At 31.2% G+C, this 20,101-nt stretch overlaps 1 protein-coding gene across 6 annotated transcripts in view; it reads left to right on the forward strand.

The window, feature by feature from the left end:
• LOC142237293 (uncharacterized) overlaps positions 1 to 7,082 on the forward strand; it is a 99,749-nt gene extending 92,667 nt beyond the window's left edge. For all 6 annotated transcript variants that reach the window (XM_075308695.1, XM_075308696.1, XM_075308697.1 and 3 more), the window contains exon 3: positions 6,094 to 7,082. In XM_075308695.1, the coding sequence (XP_075164810.1) occupies positions 6,094 to 6,445 (352 nt within the window). In that variant the 3' untranslated portion in view covers positions 6,446 to 7,082. The remainder of the gene's footprint in view (positions 1 to 6,093) is intronic.
• Positions 7,083 to 20,101: the final 13,019 nt, after the last annotated feature.

Consider the following 20,101-nt stretch of genomic DNA (forward strand, 5'->3'; position numbering starts at 1 on the left):
CTTAGCACCTTTTTCTGTAATACAAACATTGTAGAAGAAATTATTCAATTTTATAATTTTTTTTATTTTAATTTTACCTTTTGCCGGACGGGGATTCGAACAGCGGACCACACAGTTTGTAAGGATCAAAGAAGTAGCTGATCAATTGCCCAAGGAAAAATAAAATGTTAATTTTATAATAACAAGCAACAACCACCAACTTAATTCAATATCGCTCCCAGTTAAATAGCGCTCCAAGCTACTAAACACATATATGTTTATAGGCTATTTCTAAATTAATATATGTTTGCATCCAAGCATATTATATTTACAAACATTTTATGTCCCAAACATAATATGTTCTAACATATTAACATATATGTCCCAAACATGTTATGCTAGTTTATGAACATTATATGCTTGCACTCAAAAATATTGTGTTTAAAAATTTGTGTTCCAAACATATAATGTTTATAGCCAAACATATGAAAAACAGTCTTTTTCATCCGTGTAGAGAGTAACAGGTAAAATAATGGAAGTAACCAATTGGCGCCTTAAAAATATATCCACACAATGAAAATTTCATTCAAATTTTTTACTACCAGTGTATGAAACATAATATGTTTGAACAATACAAACAATATTTTGTTTGCACCAATCCTGAAAAAATATATATGCTTGAAGCAAAATGTGTTTGGGGTATATGTTACAGAAGCGATTTTTTTGAGTGTGTATAATTTATAAGATGTAATTTTATTGTTATGAAAATAACATTCAATAAATGAAAAAAAGTATGGCATATACGGTCATTTTCACGTAACTCCGTTAGGCTTTAACTGCCACTTCACAGAAAGTAGCAGGTATCGTCTCTCCGATTAAATTTAAGTGAACAAATTTCAGCAGTTACGTTCCTCACTGGCATATGGAATATATAGGCAGGATGACACATATGTTTATAGTGCGGTTTAAAAGTTCGTTAGCTAGCGTAGCACTAAGGGAGCTTCATGAAAATGGGGGATAGTGACACATTAAAAATTTGGCACAGCTTGGCTCAACGGCAGCACTGCCTCACAGAATTTTATATTTTCGCAAAAGCTTAAACACATAAGCGAATAAAATGGAATCTTCTAAAGCCCTCAATCCTTTTCTTGATGACTTGATTACCTATGTACAATAATCTGCCATATAATTTCTCCCTCATCTTTCACATAGTCTATACACACTAGCTGACTCTATGGCAATCTAGTGATTTGTTTTTTTTTTTTTTTTTTTGTTATGGAAAACATTCCTTCTTTGCAAATAATTTATTCATTTAGAAATTCAACGTTAAACCAATTTTCTACAAAGTCATACAGGATGTTTGAAATGCCTTTTTTAAATGAATGAGCTGAAAATGCACTGCGCCACAAGTCCACCAATATGATGAGTAACCACTTAGCAATTTGAGAGAATATTTTTCACTTTGTCACTGATTGTGATTACTAAAAATCATGATAAATCATTTGTATTTTGACCATGATTGCACACAAAAAGCAAGTAATCTGCATAAGCAAAAATTAAGATTATCAAACTGAAATTTCTTGAATAAGGAGGAATGAAAGTAAATCTAACTATTCCTAATATAAAAATCTGAAAGAATGCACACGGAAAAAATATAACAAAAAGATATAACAAAAAAATTATTCAAATTTAAATTTTAATTGAATATTAAAAATATTCAATTGTGATAAATACGAATTTTTATGGTCAGAAAACAATAACAAACGGGAACTTCTCGTAAAAATTCATTTGGAACCAACAATTGAATTTGGTGGAGTTAAAATTTATTAAATTCCATTAGAAAATTTGGAAAATTTCTTCTTCTATTCCTTCCACTAAAGGTTTATTGTATCTTTGTTTTTTACTATATCATTGTTTGGAGTGTGCATAATAAAAAAATACCGTTGGTTTAACTTCTGATGCTATTGTTGTTGTAAAAAAATCGACATAAGAAGAATCCCTTTGCAAGCTCCAAAACAAATAAAAGGGTTATAAGCTAGCTTACAAACAATTAAAAGACGAAAATAATTTAGCTGTCCATAGTCCAAGAAAAGTCACTCTCCTTTCAAAAAAAAAAACATGTATCGAAAAGAATAAAGTATGCCCAAGAGGATTTCCATTGGTCAGTACAGAAATGGAGGAACATTCCCCAGTACAGAAATGGAGGAACATTGGATGGATGAGTCAAAAATTGTGCTTTATGATTGAAGAGGATCCCGTCTATATGTTCGGCAACCTAAAAACACTGAGTACAGTACCAATTTTACGACAAAAACTGTAAATCACGATGGTGCTTTAATTTATTTGCTACTACTATTATTTTGAGCGCAGCTGTACATGTCCATAGTACGGTTAAAAAGTTCGTTAGCTAACGTAGCACAAACGGTGCTTCCTGAAAATGGGGGTAAGTCCTTATTCTTAATCCTAGACAGTAAATTTTATTGGATTACTCAGATTACGACAGTATCTTCATCATATGGGTATCTGGACATTACCGATATATAAAGGAACGTATCCGAAAAAAGTTGACTCGGGAGGTGACCGGCAACAAATTAGGGAATTCGTTAAAGAAACCGAGTACCATAACTGTTACAAACAAAGGTTATTAAGGAAAGAAGAAATTAGAACACACAACAAGCCGGATACTGCTCAAGAGGTGTATATCAGCCGATATGAAATAGGGAAATTTAAATCAACTTTTCAACCTTCACAGAAAAAGTAAACACAATATTTGCAATCAACATTTCAATTGAATTTGAAAAAGAGGAGCCTCTTGGAGGAGCAAAATTCATCCGATCCGGTTGAAATTTGGTACATGGTGTAAGTATATGATCTCTAACAACCATGCAAAAATTGGTCCATATCGGTCCATAATTATATATAGATCCCATATAAACCGATCCCCGATTTGGCTTGCGGAGCCTCTTGGAGTAGCAAATTTTATCCGATCCGGCTGAAGTTTGGTACATGGTGTTAGTATATGGTCTCTAACAACCATGCACAAATTGGTCCACATCGGTTCATAATTATAATATAGCCCCCATATAAACCGACCCCAGATTTGACCTCCAGAGCCTCATGGATGAGCAAAATTCATCCGAGTCAGTTGAAATTTGGTACGTGGTGTTAGTATATGGTCTCTAACAACCAAGCAGGAATTGGTCCATATCGGTCCATAATTATATGTACCCCCATATAAACCGATCACCAGATTTGACCTCCGGAGCCCCTTGGAAGGGCAAAATTCATCCGATGCGGTTGATATTTGGTACGTGGTGAAATTTGGTACATTGCGCTAGTATATGGCCGCTAACAACCATGCCAAAATTGGTCCATATCGGTCTATAGATATATATAATAATCTACTAAAATTTTATTTCTATAGAAAATTTTGTCAATATGAAAATTTTATCAAACTTTTATAACTATACAAAATTTGGGCAAAATTTTATTATTATAGAAAATTTTGTCAAAATTTTATTATTATACAAAATTGTGTCAAGATTTTATTTCTATAGAAAATTATGTCAAAATTTTATTCCTATAGAAAATTTTGCAAACTGAATTATATACGTATTTAATCGGCTATTTTTTAATATATACCCCGTATGGACTAACTACAAGACCGTGTTAAGAAGTTTCAAGATTCAAAATGTCCCAGGCGTAAAAGTCCTATAGATTGAAATCCGGTGGCCATTGTGCACTAGAATTGAATCGATGAACCTGCCTTTTGAGTCATTATTGGCGGGGATTTCGATCAAATCTACCTTTCAGTTTTCGGATAATTTGTATGTTGCTTTTACCGTTTTTTCATCCACTACCAAACAAAAAAGTCTTCCATGGAAAATGTTGTCAAAATTTTATTTCTATAGAAAATTTTGTCAAAATTTTATTTCTATAGAAAATTTTGTCAAAATTTTATTTCTATAGAAAATTTTGTCAAAATTGTATTTCTATAGAAAATTTTGTCAAAATTTTATTTCTACAGAAAATTTTGTCAAAATTTTATTTCTATAGAAAATTTTGCCAAAATTTTATTTCTATAGAAGATTTTGACAAAATTTTATTTCTATAGAAAATTTTGCCAAAACTTTATTTCTATAGAAAATTTTGCCAAAATTTTATTTCTATAGAAAATTTTGCCAAAATTTTATTTCTATTCATTATTGGCGGGGATTTCGATCAAATCTACACAGAAAAAAATATCACCAAAATATTTCCAATTAAAAAGTTAATTGAAGTTGAAAATTTTTTCAATTAATAAATTAATTGATACAATTAACTTTTTAATCATGATAGAAACATTAAGTTAATTAAGTCAATGATTGAAATTTTTAAAATGTTTAATTAAAAAATTAATTGATACAATTAACTTTTTAATTAAATTCGGAAGACTAATTCAGTTAAAAAAGTGCTGATTTTTTTTTACTTTTTTAATTAAAAATGTATTTCAAACAATCATTTGTTAATCCAAATAAAAACTCTAAGCCAATCTAACTAAGTAATTAAAAATAGTTACCTTTTTTAATTAATAAATTAATTGCGTTTTGCAATCAACATCAATTAAATTTTTAATTGAATCAATTAAAAAATTAATTGAATTTTGCTGAAAAAATCAATTAATTTTTTAATCAAGAATTTTTTCTATGCCCAATTAAAACTGTGATTGATACTATCTTTTTCGTGATTGAAGACATTTCAATTAAAAAATTAATTGGATCAATTAATTTGGTGATTGAATCAGAGAAAATTTTTTTTGTGTGTACCTTTCAGTTTTCGGATAATTTGTGTGTTGCTTTTACCGTTTTTTCATCCACTACCAAACAAAAAAGTCTTCCATGGAAAATTTTGCCAAAATTTTATTTCTATAGAAAATTTTGCCAAAATTTTATTTCTATAGTAAATTTTGCCAAAATTTTATTTCTATAGAAAATTTTGCCAAAATTTTATTTCTATAAAAATTTTGCCAAAATTTTATTTATATAGAAAATTTTGCCAAAATTTTATTTCTATAGAAAATTTTGCCAAAATTTTATTTTTATAGAAAATTTTGCCAAAATTTTAGTTCTATAGAAAATTTTGCCAAAATTTTATTTCTATAGAAAATTTTGCCAATTTTTTTTTTATATATAGAAAATTTTGCCAAAATTGCATTTCTATAAAAAAAAAAAAAACTTGCCAAAATTTTATTTCTATAAGAATTTTTGCCAACATTTTATTTCTATAGAAAATTTTGTCAAAATTTTATTTCTATAGAAAATTTTGCCAAAATTTTATTTCTATAGAAAATTTTGCCAAAATTTTATTTCTATCGAAAATTTTGCCAAAATTTTATTTCTATATAAATTTTTAAAATTTTGGCAAAATTTTTTTTCTATATAAATTTTTAAAATTTTGGTAAAATTTTCTATAGAAAATAAGCCCTTACTTAACAAAATCTAACAACAAATAGCGGACTTATAATTTTGGTAAAAGACCGAAAAGACCCAATCACCGCCCAAAACAAAATGAGTAGAAACAAAGATATAACTGTACATTTTATGCCATGTGGAAAACAGCGTTGATGCGTTGATTTGGTCTTTTCGGTCTTATACCAAAAAAATTATAAGTCCGCTATTTGCTGTTAGCATCGTGTTTTATATTTTATATGAATTTTTATATGTTTTTTTTCTGCCACATTTTTACTAAAAAACACCGTTTTTTTAACCTTTTTAAGCCGCCAACATCCAAACTACTTACCCGATTTGAAAATTTTCTGAGAATGAGTTGTAGACGGCTAAATTTTCTTTAATTTGAGTAGCACTAGTATCTCGAAAACCAATCGACAGAAAATTTTTTAAAACTCATTTTCGTGTTTAGTAGGTCAAAATCAATGAGAAAAACAAATGCACAAACTTATTATACCCTGTACCACAATAGTGGTGAAGGGTATAATTATGTTAGAACCAATTCACAAAACGACTGTTGGCTAGTGTAATTTAATGTGATTTAATTTAATTTCAAATAAATGTTAACATTTACATTGTGTATTATATATTTCAGATTTGATATTCCCTTCATTTCTTTTCTTTCCAGGGGTTATAACAAATATACCGAAGATACCACATCCCGTGACAGTGATTCTCTGATACAGGAATACGGTAACATCTCCACAGACGAAGTAAGCACCTATTGTTGGCGACATCCAAAAGTACGCGAAAACTGGCGTACTGTCTTGGCGGCTGTCACCCTCCTGATTGTTGGTACTGGCCTCTTTGTGATGGGGACATTTGCTGTAGCTGATCCAGCGAATACATCACAGGGAGTTGTATTCTTTGTGGCAGGACTAATATGCTTTATACCAGGTGCCTATCATGTGGTTTACATATGGCTGGCAGCCAAAGGCTATCGAGGGTTTGATTTTTATCATTTGCCATTGTTTACATAAAAACGAGTCTTTAGAATATTAAGATACACACATTAAAACATTAAAAAAAAACAAAGAGTTTATAAAGTAAAAGAAGAACAAAATCTTCCCCCGTCCCCCAAAAACTCACACATGCTCGAAGTGAAATCTTCTTTTCGTATGTTTTTCTTTGTACATTTTAAATTAAGTTTTGAAAAATAACGAATTTTTTTCAATGGTGGTTAGAGAATAAGGGATATTTTGAAAAATGGCAAAACAAAATATTATGTTTGTATTAAAAAAAAAACCAAGAAAAAAATTATGGTTAATTTAAAATTTACCCACCTTTATTTTATAGAAACCGAAAAATAATTAAATATCATTTAAGAGTGAAAGATATTGTCGATTTTAATGCTTTCGTTTGGTAAAATCAAAAATATACTTAAAAAACAAAAATTAATTTCTTCTAAGAGATCGAATGTAAACCCCATTTTGTGGGAAAAACGCAAGCAAATATAAAATGTGTATATCATAAAAATTATTATTTGTAAAATATGTTATACTCTTTTTTTTAGAAATTAATACGAAAGACTATATATTTTTTAAATACTCTAAGGCATAGTTTAAATAAACAGGAAAAATTATATGTATAATTACAATTAATTAAATAGTAACAAAATGCATGAACAAATTTAATAACAAACACTCAATTTTCATTCAAATAAATAAAAAATAAAATATTTCAATATTTGAAACTATAAAAAAACGTTAAAGAAGAGAAATATATATATACAGGAAAGCTTCTCAAAATTGGACACCGTGAAAAGCAGACAATTTTCGTAAGAGGTTTGCTATATTATTGCATTAAAATTAAACTCTCATAAGTGGGAACCTATCAAATATGGACAAAATTTAGACGACCGTGGGTCCCCATTTCTGAGTGGTGTTACTGTATATAAATAAAAAATATATGGCTTTATTTCCTTACAATTCAAAATCAATATACACTACTATTGACACAAGTCATCCCCATTCATACTTCCATTTTCTACTTCTATTATGTCAGCGTACACAGAAAAAAAATTCACGAAAAATTTTCAAATTAAAATTTTAATTGAGTTTTAAAAAATATTCAATTTAAAATTTAATTGAATCAACAAATTTTTTAATTGAAACAAAAATCAATCACAAAAATTAATAGTATCAATTAATTTTTTAATTGGATCAATTAATTTTTAATTGACCTTCAATTAATTTTTTAATTGATACTATCATTTCTGTGATTGAAGACATTTCAATTAAAAAATTAATTGGATCAATTAATTTCGTGATTGAATCAGAAAAAAAAATTTTGTGTGTATAATCAGAGTGGGCAAATATTTTTATAGAAATCTAAATGAATAAATCCTTAACGGAAAGTCAAAATCGTTGGTTCCAAATAAACTTTTTTTCTTGTGGGATAATGATCTGATTATTATATTTGTGATATATAATATTAACACGAACAGATAAATATTTGTTTAAAAATCCAAATCAAAACAGTTTTACTACATTAAAGTTAAAGTTTTGTTTTTTTTTTTTAATTAAAAAAAAACGAAAAGAATATAATGACATACCGTCATGATTTAAAGAAATATTTTTTTATATCTTTTGATTTTGTGTATTCAAATAAAAAAATCTATACCACAATCCTTAATACAAGCTATTCACAATAAACTGCTATTGTGAATTGAGGAAACGTTAAATAATGTATCTGGATAGTTCATACACCCATAGAAAAAAAACCATGAACGATGTGGTCACTTCAAAACGATCCGTTCATGAAAGTTAATCAACACACATGTGGTGTCAAATTGAGAATAGACAGGGCCAATCTGACAACGTTGTCAAAACAACAACGTAATGGTTACGAATTTATAAACAAATTAAAAAAAAAATTTTCCGCCACCGTGACTTGAACCTGTGTTGTCTGCACTATACGCGTTAACAGTCGTCTTAGCACATTTCACCACCGGCGGAGTTACCATAACAACGTTTAACGAGAATGATGAATTTGTATATCGTTATTGACAATAACATATCGATGTTTAACTATTTCGATAACATTAATGTTTTTTTATTTAATACTGACCTGGCTACCGTGATGGGCTTAAAAATACAGCTCGTTTATCCATAGGCCATATCCGGTGTTCTATTCAGAATAACTCATCAGTGGAAACGTCACCGGTGTTGCCAGGATGATTTTTTGTAAAGTGACGTTTTTTATTCACAATAGCTATTTATTGTGATTCATTTGTCCAACGAGTACAGTAATCCCTCGATTTACGTCGTGATTGGTTCCGGAATTTGACGACGTTAATCGAAACGACGTAAACCGAATTAAAAATTGCTCATACTTACACCTAATCCATTTATGTATGTATGTGCGTGTACATAATAAAAAAACTTCAAAAATAAAGGTAATTCAGTAATTTCGGTAAGAATCTCAGAAAAAAATGTTTCGACGTCATCATCCTTGATACTTATGTTACTTATGGAAGGCGTTTCTGATAAAGTGGACAAAAAAATTTGAAAAATTTTAAAAGTTTGATGGAACAAAAAATTTGACGACGTAAATCGAAACAACGTAAACCGAGACGACGTAAATCGAGGGATTACTGTATTGTGTTTTCTATTAGTCCCTCACGGTTTGGTTATCAACTTCAATTGATTACAGCTAAAAAAAATGCGTAACACTTGCATCAGCTCTTCTTTGTGTTATTATTTGCAATTCGTTATCATAGACCAAGAAAACTATAGACGTCTCATGTCCATTCACAATTATTTTCTGTTTTCTGCAAGTGACCCAATTCATTTTTGGAGAACGAGAATTTTCCCACAAATCGGTCAATTTGTATTAAAAAAAAGTGTAGTTGTACAGAATTTTCTATTATTTTACAATATATGGTGTTTTATGAAAAGAACAAAGGAAAGAAAGCAAAAGACAAATTAAAAATCAATCATTTGCGAATGGACTTGATCCGTCTATATCTTTCTCGGTCTATGTACTGCTCATCTTATTGAACAAAATTTATTCACAATAAACCGTTATTGTGAATCATGAAAGTCACTATGAATTTTCAACCAATTCCAACATGATTTGCACTGGTGAAATGGTCCGAACATAACACTAGCGCAACGATATTCTCGATAGCGTCAACCAAGACTAAAAATAGATTTGCTGATTCCTTACCTTTAGGAAGACCTAACCGTAGATTAGAAATCATGCCATAATCCTGATACGACATATAGTCGTTTCTGACACATTGACCCAGCCGGCCCAGGGGTGCTTAAGATAAATCCCGAAACTGGCATGGCGGAAGCGTGCTATATGCCGAACCACTAGTGCGGAAGCAAACAAGTGCGAATGCGCGAGTGTGGAAGCAAACTCGATTCTGAAACAATTGAAAACAATCTTGTTTCCTAAATATCTAGTACGGAAGCAATGCAAAAATTCAGACAAAGATGAATTTCTGCAACATTTCGATTTGAATGGGAAACGGATTGGCCGTATTGCTCGTACCCCTTATTATCGGGACAATTGTTGAAAATTTTGTATCCATATGTTTGTTAGTAAGAGAAAGTAAGTAGTAGAATCAGGCAAGTAGTGCTGAAGCAGCGAGAGCGGAAACAACTAGTGCGGAGACTGAAGTAACTATTATGGATTCACGCAATGACAAATGCACAAGTGCGGAAGAAAGGTGCTTGTCTAGTGCGGAAACTAAAGCTACTAATGTGGAATCGTGCAATGACAAATGCACGAGTGCGGAATCAAGGTATTTGTCGAAGCAACTAGCGGGAAGTCAAGCACGAGTGCGGAAACAAGTTAGAAGCCGAATCAAAGAATGCGGAAGCAAGCTAAGTGCCGAAGCAACTAGTACCGAACCCAACAAGCCACAATGCATAAGTGCCGATTAAAAAGCTAGATCACGAAGCAACTATTGCGAGAACCGATTAAACTATTGTGGAATAATTTAATGGCAAATGCAGTATGTAATGACAGCGAGTTCATAAACATGGACTTCATTACGAAAATTTAACTAACGGCCAATATCCCAGCAAAAAAAAATTTGGAAATTCTTCTCAGGGCACAACTTTAAAAAAAAACCTCAAAAAATGCTCTTCCAAAGATGTTCTTTATTTTAACAACAGAGGAAGTTCATTTGAGTAACTTTCTTTATAACTCGCTTTTTTCATATTTTTAATGGGAAATATTTTTTTTTTGTGTTTCAAATAGGTTAAAAACAGGTTAAGAATTAATAAAATAGTACAAATTATTTAAATTTAGCCGAAAAAAATGCTAAATCGTCTGTAGAAAAATTTCGAATTTTTGAAAATATTTGATCACAAAAGTTCCAGACAAGGGTTATAATGCATTAAAAATCATGAAACATTTTAAAAATTATTTATTTGTCAAAATATCACAAAATTTCTTAATTCACATCCTAAACACTGAATTCGCCTCACACCTTAAGAAGTAATGCAAATTCAGTGCAGCGGCTTTTGAAATGGTGGACATCCATACTATGACAAGCCCATGTTAAATTCATCGCTTCTGCGTCAATTTGGCACCACTTCCGTATCCAAAAAGAATATTTTCGCTACTTTTTTGGCGACGCTTTTTTTGCTGGGGATGTTTTATCGGGACAATGGATATTTGCTTATTTCGTTATATGGACTGTTCATACTGGAAGTATATTTGTGCAATAATATCGATATCGAATTTTTCCATTGAAATTCTAATTATTGACCATAAAATAATTTATGTTTGACAACATCAAGTAAATATAAGAATAAAAATGTCCACAGTTCTTTTAGGGATTTGTTAAATAGATCCATATTTAATAACAACATTTAAATTAAAAAACAAAAATGATATAAGCAATTATGGACAACTGATCGCTGACAGATATCGAATACTGATTTAGAGGAATATCGAGGATAATACCACTAACATATCTATGTATATAAATTCTGGGGCTTTTCCTGTACGGTTATCAATTGTTTCCCATTTAAAAGAAATAAATTCAATTTAATCAGGTTCATTGTTATCCTCTTATATATCACTTTTAGAATTTTCAATTGCAATGTATATTGTAGTACGCCTGGGTTTTAATTTTAAATTTCTTAGAATAACAATTTAATATGGGTTGTATAGAAAAGAAAAATAAAATCATTAATTTATTAAATAAGTATAATTATGCATACACACATTCAAACAAAAATTTAAAAATTCATTGATATTCGATTAGAGATGTAGACCTACGATACATTTTTTTAACTATTTCGCATAGAATTTATTTTTGTCATTTAAACAAAATATTATTTTTTTTTTTTTGAAGGTTCTGTTCATATTAAGGTTTATACATTTATTTATATAGTTTAAAATATGTTACTAAACATTTAGAAATACAAAAAAAAAACACATGTTTTGTTTATAATTTTAATGAAACGAAGAAATATGAAACCAAAACAATAGAAACACCAATTTATAAAAAGAAATAATAACGATAATTTTTTTTAATTTAAATTAAAATTTATTTTTGTTTTATTTCTCATTTTGGTTTTTTAAAGTGAATTTTTGTGTTTGCTGAATTTATTTGAAGTAAGTATCAGATTTTCGATTAAATCTATAAAAAATCAGCTAAATAAATCGAATTAAATACTCTAAAAAAAAAACAGTGAACCCTACCCTCCGACCACATTAACTACATTTTAGTTCATGAAAATTATTGTGTTTTAGTTAAAATTTCCCCAATATGAGAAAGTTTCCTAGACTTTAATAATATATTCTCCACTTTAGTTAAATTTACTTAAAGAAAGAAAAATCTCTACCCATGTTAAGAATTTACTAAACTCGTATTTCACACAAAATTGTTTAGAATTTCCATTTGTTTAAATTTTACCAAAAATGCTTCCATCAGAAACATCCTATGGCGCTAAAGGCATTTTTCCATTTTTCCCTTCACAATTCGAAATTTTCTTGAACCATTGAAAGAAATAATTATGTCCAATAATTTTCTTGAATTTGTCGAAAAATATTTACTTAATTTTGTCATATCGGCGTGATATAGGCGTTTGTAATACATTATTATACCCCAGCAAAAAAAGCGTCGCCAAAAAAGTAATGAAAATGTTCTTTTTGGATCCGGAAGTGGTACAAAATTGACGCAGAAGCGATGAATTTAACATGGGCTTGTCATAGGACGGAAGTACTCCATTTCAACAGCCGTTGCACTGAATTTGGATCACTTCTTTAGGTGTGATTCGAATTCAATGTTTTGGACGTAAATTAAAAAATTCTGTGATATTTTGTCAAATAAATAATTTTGACCTCAAATATTTTCAAAAATGCACAATTTTTTCAGATTGGATTTAGCATTTTTTTCGACAAAATTGAAATGATTTGTACCATTTTATGAATTCTTACTCCGTTTTTAACGTATTTCAAACAATAAAAAAATTAAAATTACCCATTAAAAGTATGAACAAACCAAGTTATAAAAAATTGAATTAAAAGAACTTCCTGGGTAGTTAAAATAAAGAACATCAATGGGAGTGCATCTTCTGGAAGTGCTTTTAAAGTTGTGCCTTTGGAAGAACTTCCAAATTTTATTTCAGGGACTCTCCACCATAGGATGGGGGGTATAGTAACTTTGTCATTCCGTTTGTAACACATCGAAATATTGCTCTTCTATTCTGAGTCGATCTAAGCATGTCCGTCCGTCCGTCTGTTGAAATCACGCTAACTTCCGAACGAAACAAGCTATCGGCTTGAAACTTGGCACAAGTAGTTGTTATTGTTGTAGGTCGGATGGTATTGCTTGCGGATCCTCTAAGAGAAGCAAATTTCATCCGATCCGGCTGAAATTTGGTACATGGTGTTAGTATATAGTCTCTAACAAACATGCAAAAATTGGTCCATATCGGTCTATAATTATATATAGCCCCCATATAAGCCGATCCCCCGATTTGCGGAGCCTCTAAGAGAAGCAAATTTCATCCGATCCGGCTGAAATTTGGTACATGGTGTTAGTATATGGTCTCTAACAACCATGAAAAAATTGGTCCACATCGGTTATATATAGCCCTCTTATAAACCGATGCCCAAGATTTGACCTCGGGAGCCTCGTGGCAGAGCATAATTTATCCGATTCGGTTGAAATTTGGTACATGGTGTTAGTATATGGTCTCTAAGAACCATTCAAAAATTGGTCCACATCGGTTCATAATTATATATAGCCCCCTTATAAACCGATCCCCAAGATTTGACCTCGGGAGCCTCGTGGCAGAGCAAAATTTATCCGATTCGGTTGAAATTTGGTACGTGGTGTTAGTATATGGTCTTTAACAACCATGCAAAAATTTATCCATATCGGTCCATTATTATATATAGTCCCCATATAAATCGATCCCCAGGTTTGACCAGAGCACCTTGGAGGAGCAAAATTCATCCGATCCGGTTGATATTATGTAATTTTAGCACCTTTTGACTTCGAAAAGTACACTAAAACAAAAGTTTACTTGGATCCAAAGATTTTGATCTTCCCTTAAGGATTTTGGTATTGATTCCGAGCCAAAGATGCGGCTTCTTTAAAATAAAGACATTTTTTGGCGACTTATCGGGCTTTAAATCTAGGACCAATAAAATTAAAATTATCAAATTTTCATTCTCTTTTCGAGGTTTATTAATAAAAGTAGTCACGTACAAATAAATGCCAGTTTAAAAATCCTAATTATAACGGATACTTCAAAGTAAAAAATGTTTTCTTAATTCCAAAAAAAAACTTTAAACCAAAGACGCTAAATCCTCAAAATAAGTCTTGGCCTATATTTGAAGCGTTTTTATCTTAAATCTAAAGTTTCAATATTTCAGTTAATTTAAGGACAATTTCTTTAAATCAAAAATGTGTTTCTTTACTTTAAGGAAAATTAGCCTTAGTTTAAAGACATGCGACTTTAACGGAGGGACGCAAATTTACAAAATTTGTGTCCTAAATTTAATGCGAAAAATTTTTGAAGCAAAGATTATAAACTTTCTTTTAATTAAAATTACATTATTTTAAAGAAATTTGTCCTTAATAGTGTGTAAATTGCGCATCCTAAAATTGAGGTTGCGTAATCTTTAATATCATGTAACTATTTTTCTCAGTGTACATTTTTAGTACTTTTTTCCTCAACATCATTTAGCAGCCCTGTGTCTAGATCACAACAATCGACCTTCGACTTTTCTATTTTTAATGTAATCAATTTAATTGAAACTTTAGGTAATTACATTTTGGGTGCTACGTACACGTGTGTTCAAAAAAATATATGCATATTTTAATAAATTATTGATTTTTTAAATCGAGAAAAAAACAACCAACCAACAACTAATAATAAAATTCGGCTTTGGCTATTCGCCCTCATCACGCTGAAGGCCAATTCCTGCCGGTTATCAATTTTTAGCCGAAATCCGAAGTCGAATCTTCGGTCGAGGACTGACACATAAAAAAAACACTACAGCAATCCAATAAAAAAATCTAAAAAAAAAATGCGGCCCATATTCCCTCAAGAAATAAAATTGGGAGATCGATCTCCGTGGGAGCTATCAAAACATTGACCAATATAAACCAAATACATGTCTGTTGTGGCCGAAAAATATCTCCAAGTCGGAAAGTCGATCTCATATCATGCCTTAATTTTTTCTAGTCTGTTATTCGAATTTGCTTCCATGACTGAGTACGTTGAATATAGAGACTATCGGAACATTGACTGGGATGCATTGGCTTTATATGTGGATTCATTTGAATCTAGTCGAATTTTTAATGCTACTGATGTTGATACGAAATGCACGTTTTTGTCTGCTCTACTTAGTGATCTTTTTAATTTCGTACCAACTGTTAGGAAGAAGCTTCGCAGGGATGAAGATTTGATGAATTCCTCCCATATAAGGTTGGCCAGATCACTTAGGGATCTTTCGTTTTCCGCCTTTCTATCTGATAGATCCCAGGAGAATTGGATAACGTATCGTAAATACCGAAATAGGGCTAAGGCTATGATTCGCAAAGCGAGAAGGTTGCACTTTTCTGCTCGGTTTGAATCTTTGGACTCATGTGGCATGTGGAGTTCTGGGTGTGGAAACTAATTTGGATGTCGAATGTATCAATTCTTTTTTTGCTAACGGTTCAGCTCTTGGCAGCCGAATTGAAGAATTTGATTTTGATAGTTTCCATGAGTCAGATTCGCCGTTTTCTTTTCGTGGTGTCAATGAGCTTGAGCTTCTTAAAGCGATGGGAAAAGTTAAATCGAGGTCGGTACACGGATGAAAAAGACTGTTTTTCATATGTTTGGCTATAAACATTATATGTTTGGAACACAAATTTTTAAACACAATATTTTTGAGTGCAAGCATATAATGTTCATAAACTAGCATAACATGTTTGGGACATATATGTTAATATGTTAGAACATATTATGTTTAGGACATAAAATGTTTGTAAATATAATATGCTTGGATGCAAACATATATTAATTTAGAAATAGCCTATAAACATATATGTGTTTAGTAGCTTGGAGCGCTATTTAACAGGGAGCGATATTGAATTAAGTTGGTGGTTGTTGCTTGTTATTACAAAATTAACATTTTATTTTTCCTTGGGCAATTGATCAGCTACTTCTTTGATCCTTACAAACTGTGTGGTCCGCTGTTCGAATCCCCGTCCGGCAAAAGGTAAAATTAAAATAAAAAAAGTCATAAAATTGAATACTTTCTTCTACAATGTTTGTATTACAGAAAAAGGTGCTAAGAACTAAAAACATTCAGGTCGAAAACCTATGTTGTTAGCACCCATATTACCTGTTTATTTTCATAATTCATTATGATTGTAAATATATAAATAAATAAATAAAATTTTGAGCACAATATTGTTTGGAAGAATTTTTTTTAAGCATATAATATTTTTGGTCACATAATAACATATTGTTTTTTGGAAGACAACATTATTGAATTTGGATGCAAAAATACAAAATGTTTGGAACTTAGACTACCCAAACATATATTGTTTAGACCAATATGCTTTCAAACATATTATATATTGGTAGAGATCAAACATATAAATGTTTGGGCAATACCCAAAAATGTATATGCTTGAAGCAAAATATGTTTGGGAGTATATGTTACAGAAGCGATTTTTTGTGAGCGTGTAGGATTGGATGGTGTGCCTATTCATTTTATTAAATCTATTTTCCCGCTTGTATCAAACTTTATTTTGGATTTGGTGAATTGCAACGTCCACTTTTCCTTCCGCTTGGAAGAAAGCTCGTGTAGTTCCTATACCGAAGTCTCGAGTTGTTCCTGAACCTGCTGATTTACGTCCTATTTCGATATTACCTGCAATTTCTAAAATTGTTGAGCATATTATGAAGGGGCAGATACTTATGGCTACTTCTAATCTTATTCATGAGTCTCAATATGCGTTTCGCCAAGGTCTAAATACTACGCATCTGCTCTTGTCACTGACGGATCATGTCCGCACAGATATTAACAATGGTTGTTCGAGCGCTCTTGTTTCTCTTGATCTATCATCTAAGGCCTTCGACTCCGTGAGTTATGCTAGATTAGTTGCTAAACTTGGTTGGCAGTTTGGATTTTCGTTATCGGCGTGTAAGCTTATTTATTCATATTTGAGAAATAGGGAACAATTTGTTGCTATGAATGGTGCAGAATCTAGTTTTCTTCCAATTGCTTCTGGTATACCTCAGGGTTCGGTCTTGGGCCCACTCTTATTCATCCTGTATGTTAATGATATCCACTGCTACACTGATTCTAGGGTGTGTAGAACGTTCGTTTTTGCGAATGACGTTTTCTTGTTGTTTAGCGGTTGTGGTTCTTCTACTGAGAACTTTGAGATTGAGATTAATGCCGGGTTGGATCGTTTTAGACATTGGGCGTTGATGAATGATTTATTGGTTAATGTGGCTAAGACTAAAGCCTTGATGTTTAGGTCGAATAGGGGGCTCTCTCAATTACCCAATTTGTTCCTTGGATATGAACGCATTGAGTTTGTTGATAGGCATCGTTGTTTGGGTGTTGTACTTGACTCGGGGCTCTCGTTTCAATTCCATATTGATGCTCTGTCTGGTAGGATCTGGTCTACATTGCGTAGGATTTCTTCATCGAATTTATTTTTACCACTCAATGTCAGACTCAAATTGGCTCACTCGCTCTTAATTTTTCAAGTTCTATATGGTCTTGAAGTTATCTCAGGCTGCTCTGGACAACTTTTTGCGAAGTTAAGACGAACTGTGAATGTGATTGTGCCCTTTGTTTACAATGTTCGAAGGAGGGATTCTATTTCTGGGTGCGTAAGGCGTTTTCTTGGTCTCTCTTTTCGCAATTTTGTTGACTATCGGAATCTGATTTTATTTTATATGGTTATATATTACTCTAGGCCTGTATCTTTACGCTCTTCCTTCTCCTTTTCGCGCTCGTCGAGGAATCCACAGCTATTTGTTCCTCGTATTAGGAGAAGTATTTTTGCTAAATCTTTTCAAGTGAGAATTGTACGTTGTTGGAATGGGTTACCGCATGATTTGCGAATATTTTCACAGTGTAATAACTCCTTTCGGTTGAAACTGATGCAGTAAAGGGTGATACGGTCAAAATTTAGTCAAGGGAAAACGCGTGTAAATCGGTGAAATCGTTTATTTAAAAAATCAAATTAAATTTCTTTTTCAAGTTCAATTAGTATAAAATTCAGGAAAAATATTCAGTTAGGCTCTCGCTTTTCCAAATCCGAATTGCCGGGCCTCACGCTTGACACCTGCCATCAGATTTTGTACAGCCACCTTGTCCACCTTCTTCGCCGCAGAAAGCCAGTTTGCCTTGAACTGCTGCTCGTCCTTAGCATTTTTTTTTTTGGTCTTCTTTAGGTTCCGCTTGACAATAGCCCAGTATTTCTCAATTGGGCGGAGCTCTGTCGTGTTGGGAGGGTTCTTGTCCTTGGGAACCACCTGCACGTTGTTGGTGGCGTGTTGGGAGGGTTCTTGTCCTTGGGAACCACCTGCACGTTGTTGGTGGCGTACCACTCCAGGGCCTTTTTACCGTAATGGCAAGATGCCAAATCCGGCCAAAACAGTACGGAACAACCGTGTTTCTTCAGGAAAGGCAGCAGCCGTTTATTCAAACACTCTTTCACGTAAATTTCTTGGTTGACAGTCCCGGAAGCTATGAAAATGCTGCTTTTCAAGCCACAGGTACAGATGGCTTGCCAAACCAGATATTTCTTTGCGAACTTGGACAGTTTTATGTGCTTGGAAATATCAGCTACCTTTCCCCTTCCTTTTGTCGTATAAAACTCCTGTCCTATATATATATATATATATATATATATATATATATATATATATATATATATATATATATATATATATATATATATATATATATATATATATATATATATATATATATATATATATATATATATATATATATATATATATATATATATATATATATATATTGATAGTTTTGAAAATCATTACAAATCGACCATAAATTTCAACATTTTTAAAAAGTCTACCTTTTCGTTATGTCTAATTTTCCAAATTTTAAAAGTCCACATTTTAATATAAATTCATATTAATTGTTTCTAGTTTCCTTTAATTTTATAATAAAATCGAAATTGGGAATTTTGGTCCTCTGAAGGGAATATTGGTCCAAAATAACAATTCGTTGTGGCTATTTGTGATGAGCGGATTCCAAATTTATGTACTTCTTATGGATAAATCAGTGGTTTCTTTTAATCCCTCATAGATTGCATAGCCAGTACTTAAATAAAAAATGACTAATATTATATTTAAAAATTAAAATTCTATCAATATGAATGGGGAGGACTTGTTTTATTATTATTATTTTTTTTTTAATATATGCTCATACAAAATGTGCCAAAATTAAAGAATATTGTAAATACTTCAAGATACACCTTCCTGTGCAGCATTACCCTTAACATTTTCCCTCTCAACCTCTAAAATTCTAAAAAAAAAAACAAAATAAATAAAACAAAATATTACATAAAATATAATTATACTTAAGCATTGTATACCGCATTTTTGTGATGATTCTTAAATAAGAAGAACAAAAAAAACCAATTCGCAACACAACAAAATTTAACACCAAAAATTATACACTGACAAAAAATATACTATATACACATTTATTATAAATTCTTCATAACATAACTGTGACGAGGGAATATTGTAGTCATATAAGTACTAAAATTACTACGAGCTTCATACCACAGAAATAATTTGCGTTTAATGTTTTATACAATGAAATTTCATTTCTACCAAAGAAGAAAAAAGCACTAAAATTTAATATGTGCAATAAATAGGCCAATATAAAAAAAATAATAAAACAAAGCAAGCTATACGTACTAATTAAGTAGGATTAACAAATAACAATTCCAAACGAATAATAAAACCTTTAAGGAAGTATAGGCGAATAATTTATTAAGAGGCTTTATGGTAAGTATACATGGTCAGGATCCCATACACTCAAGCGAAAAGGTTTGTAATAACTATTTTGGTGGTAAGGATTGAGGTCATTTAACAAACCATATGAATTTTTTTTTGTTTTTAATATTTTTTTAAAGAATTTTCCAAAAATTTCGATTC

The sequence above is a fragment of the Haematobia irritans genome, chromosome 4 (assembly GCF_050003625.1).
Source record: "Haematobia irritans isolate KBUSLIRL chromosome 4, ASM5000362v1, whole genome shotgun sequence".
NCBI classification, from domain to species: Eukaryota; Metazoa; Arthropoda; class Insecta; order Diptera; family Muscidae; genus Haematobia; species Haematobia irritans.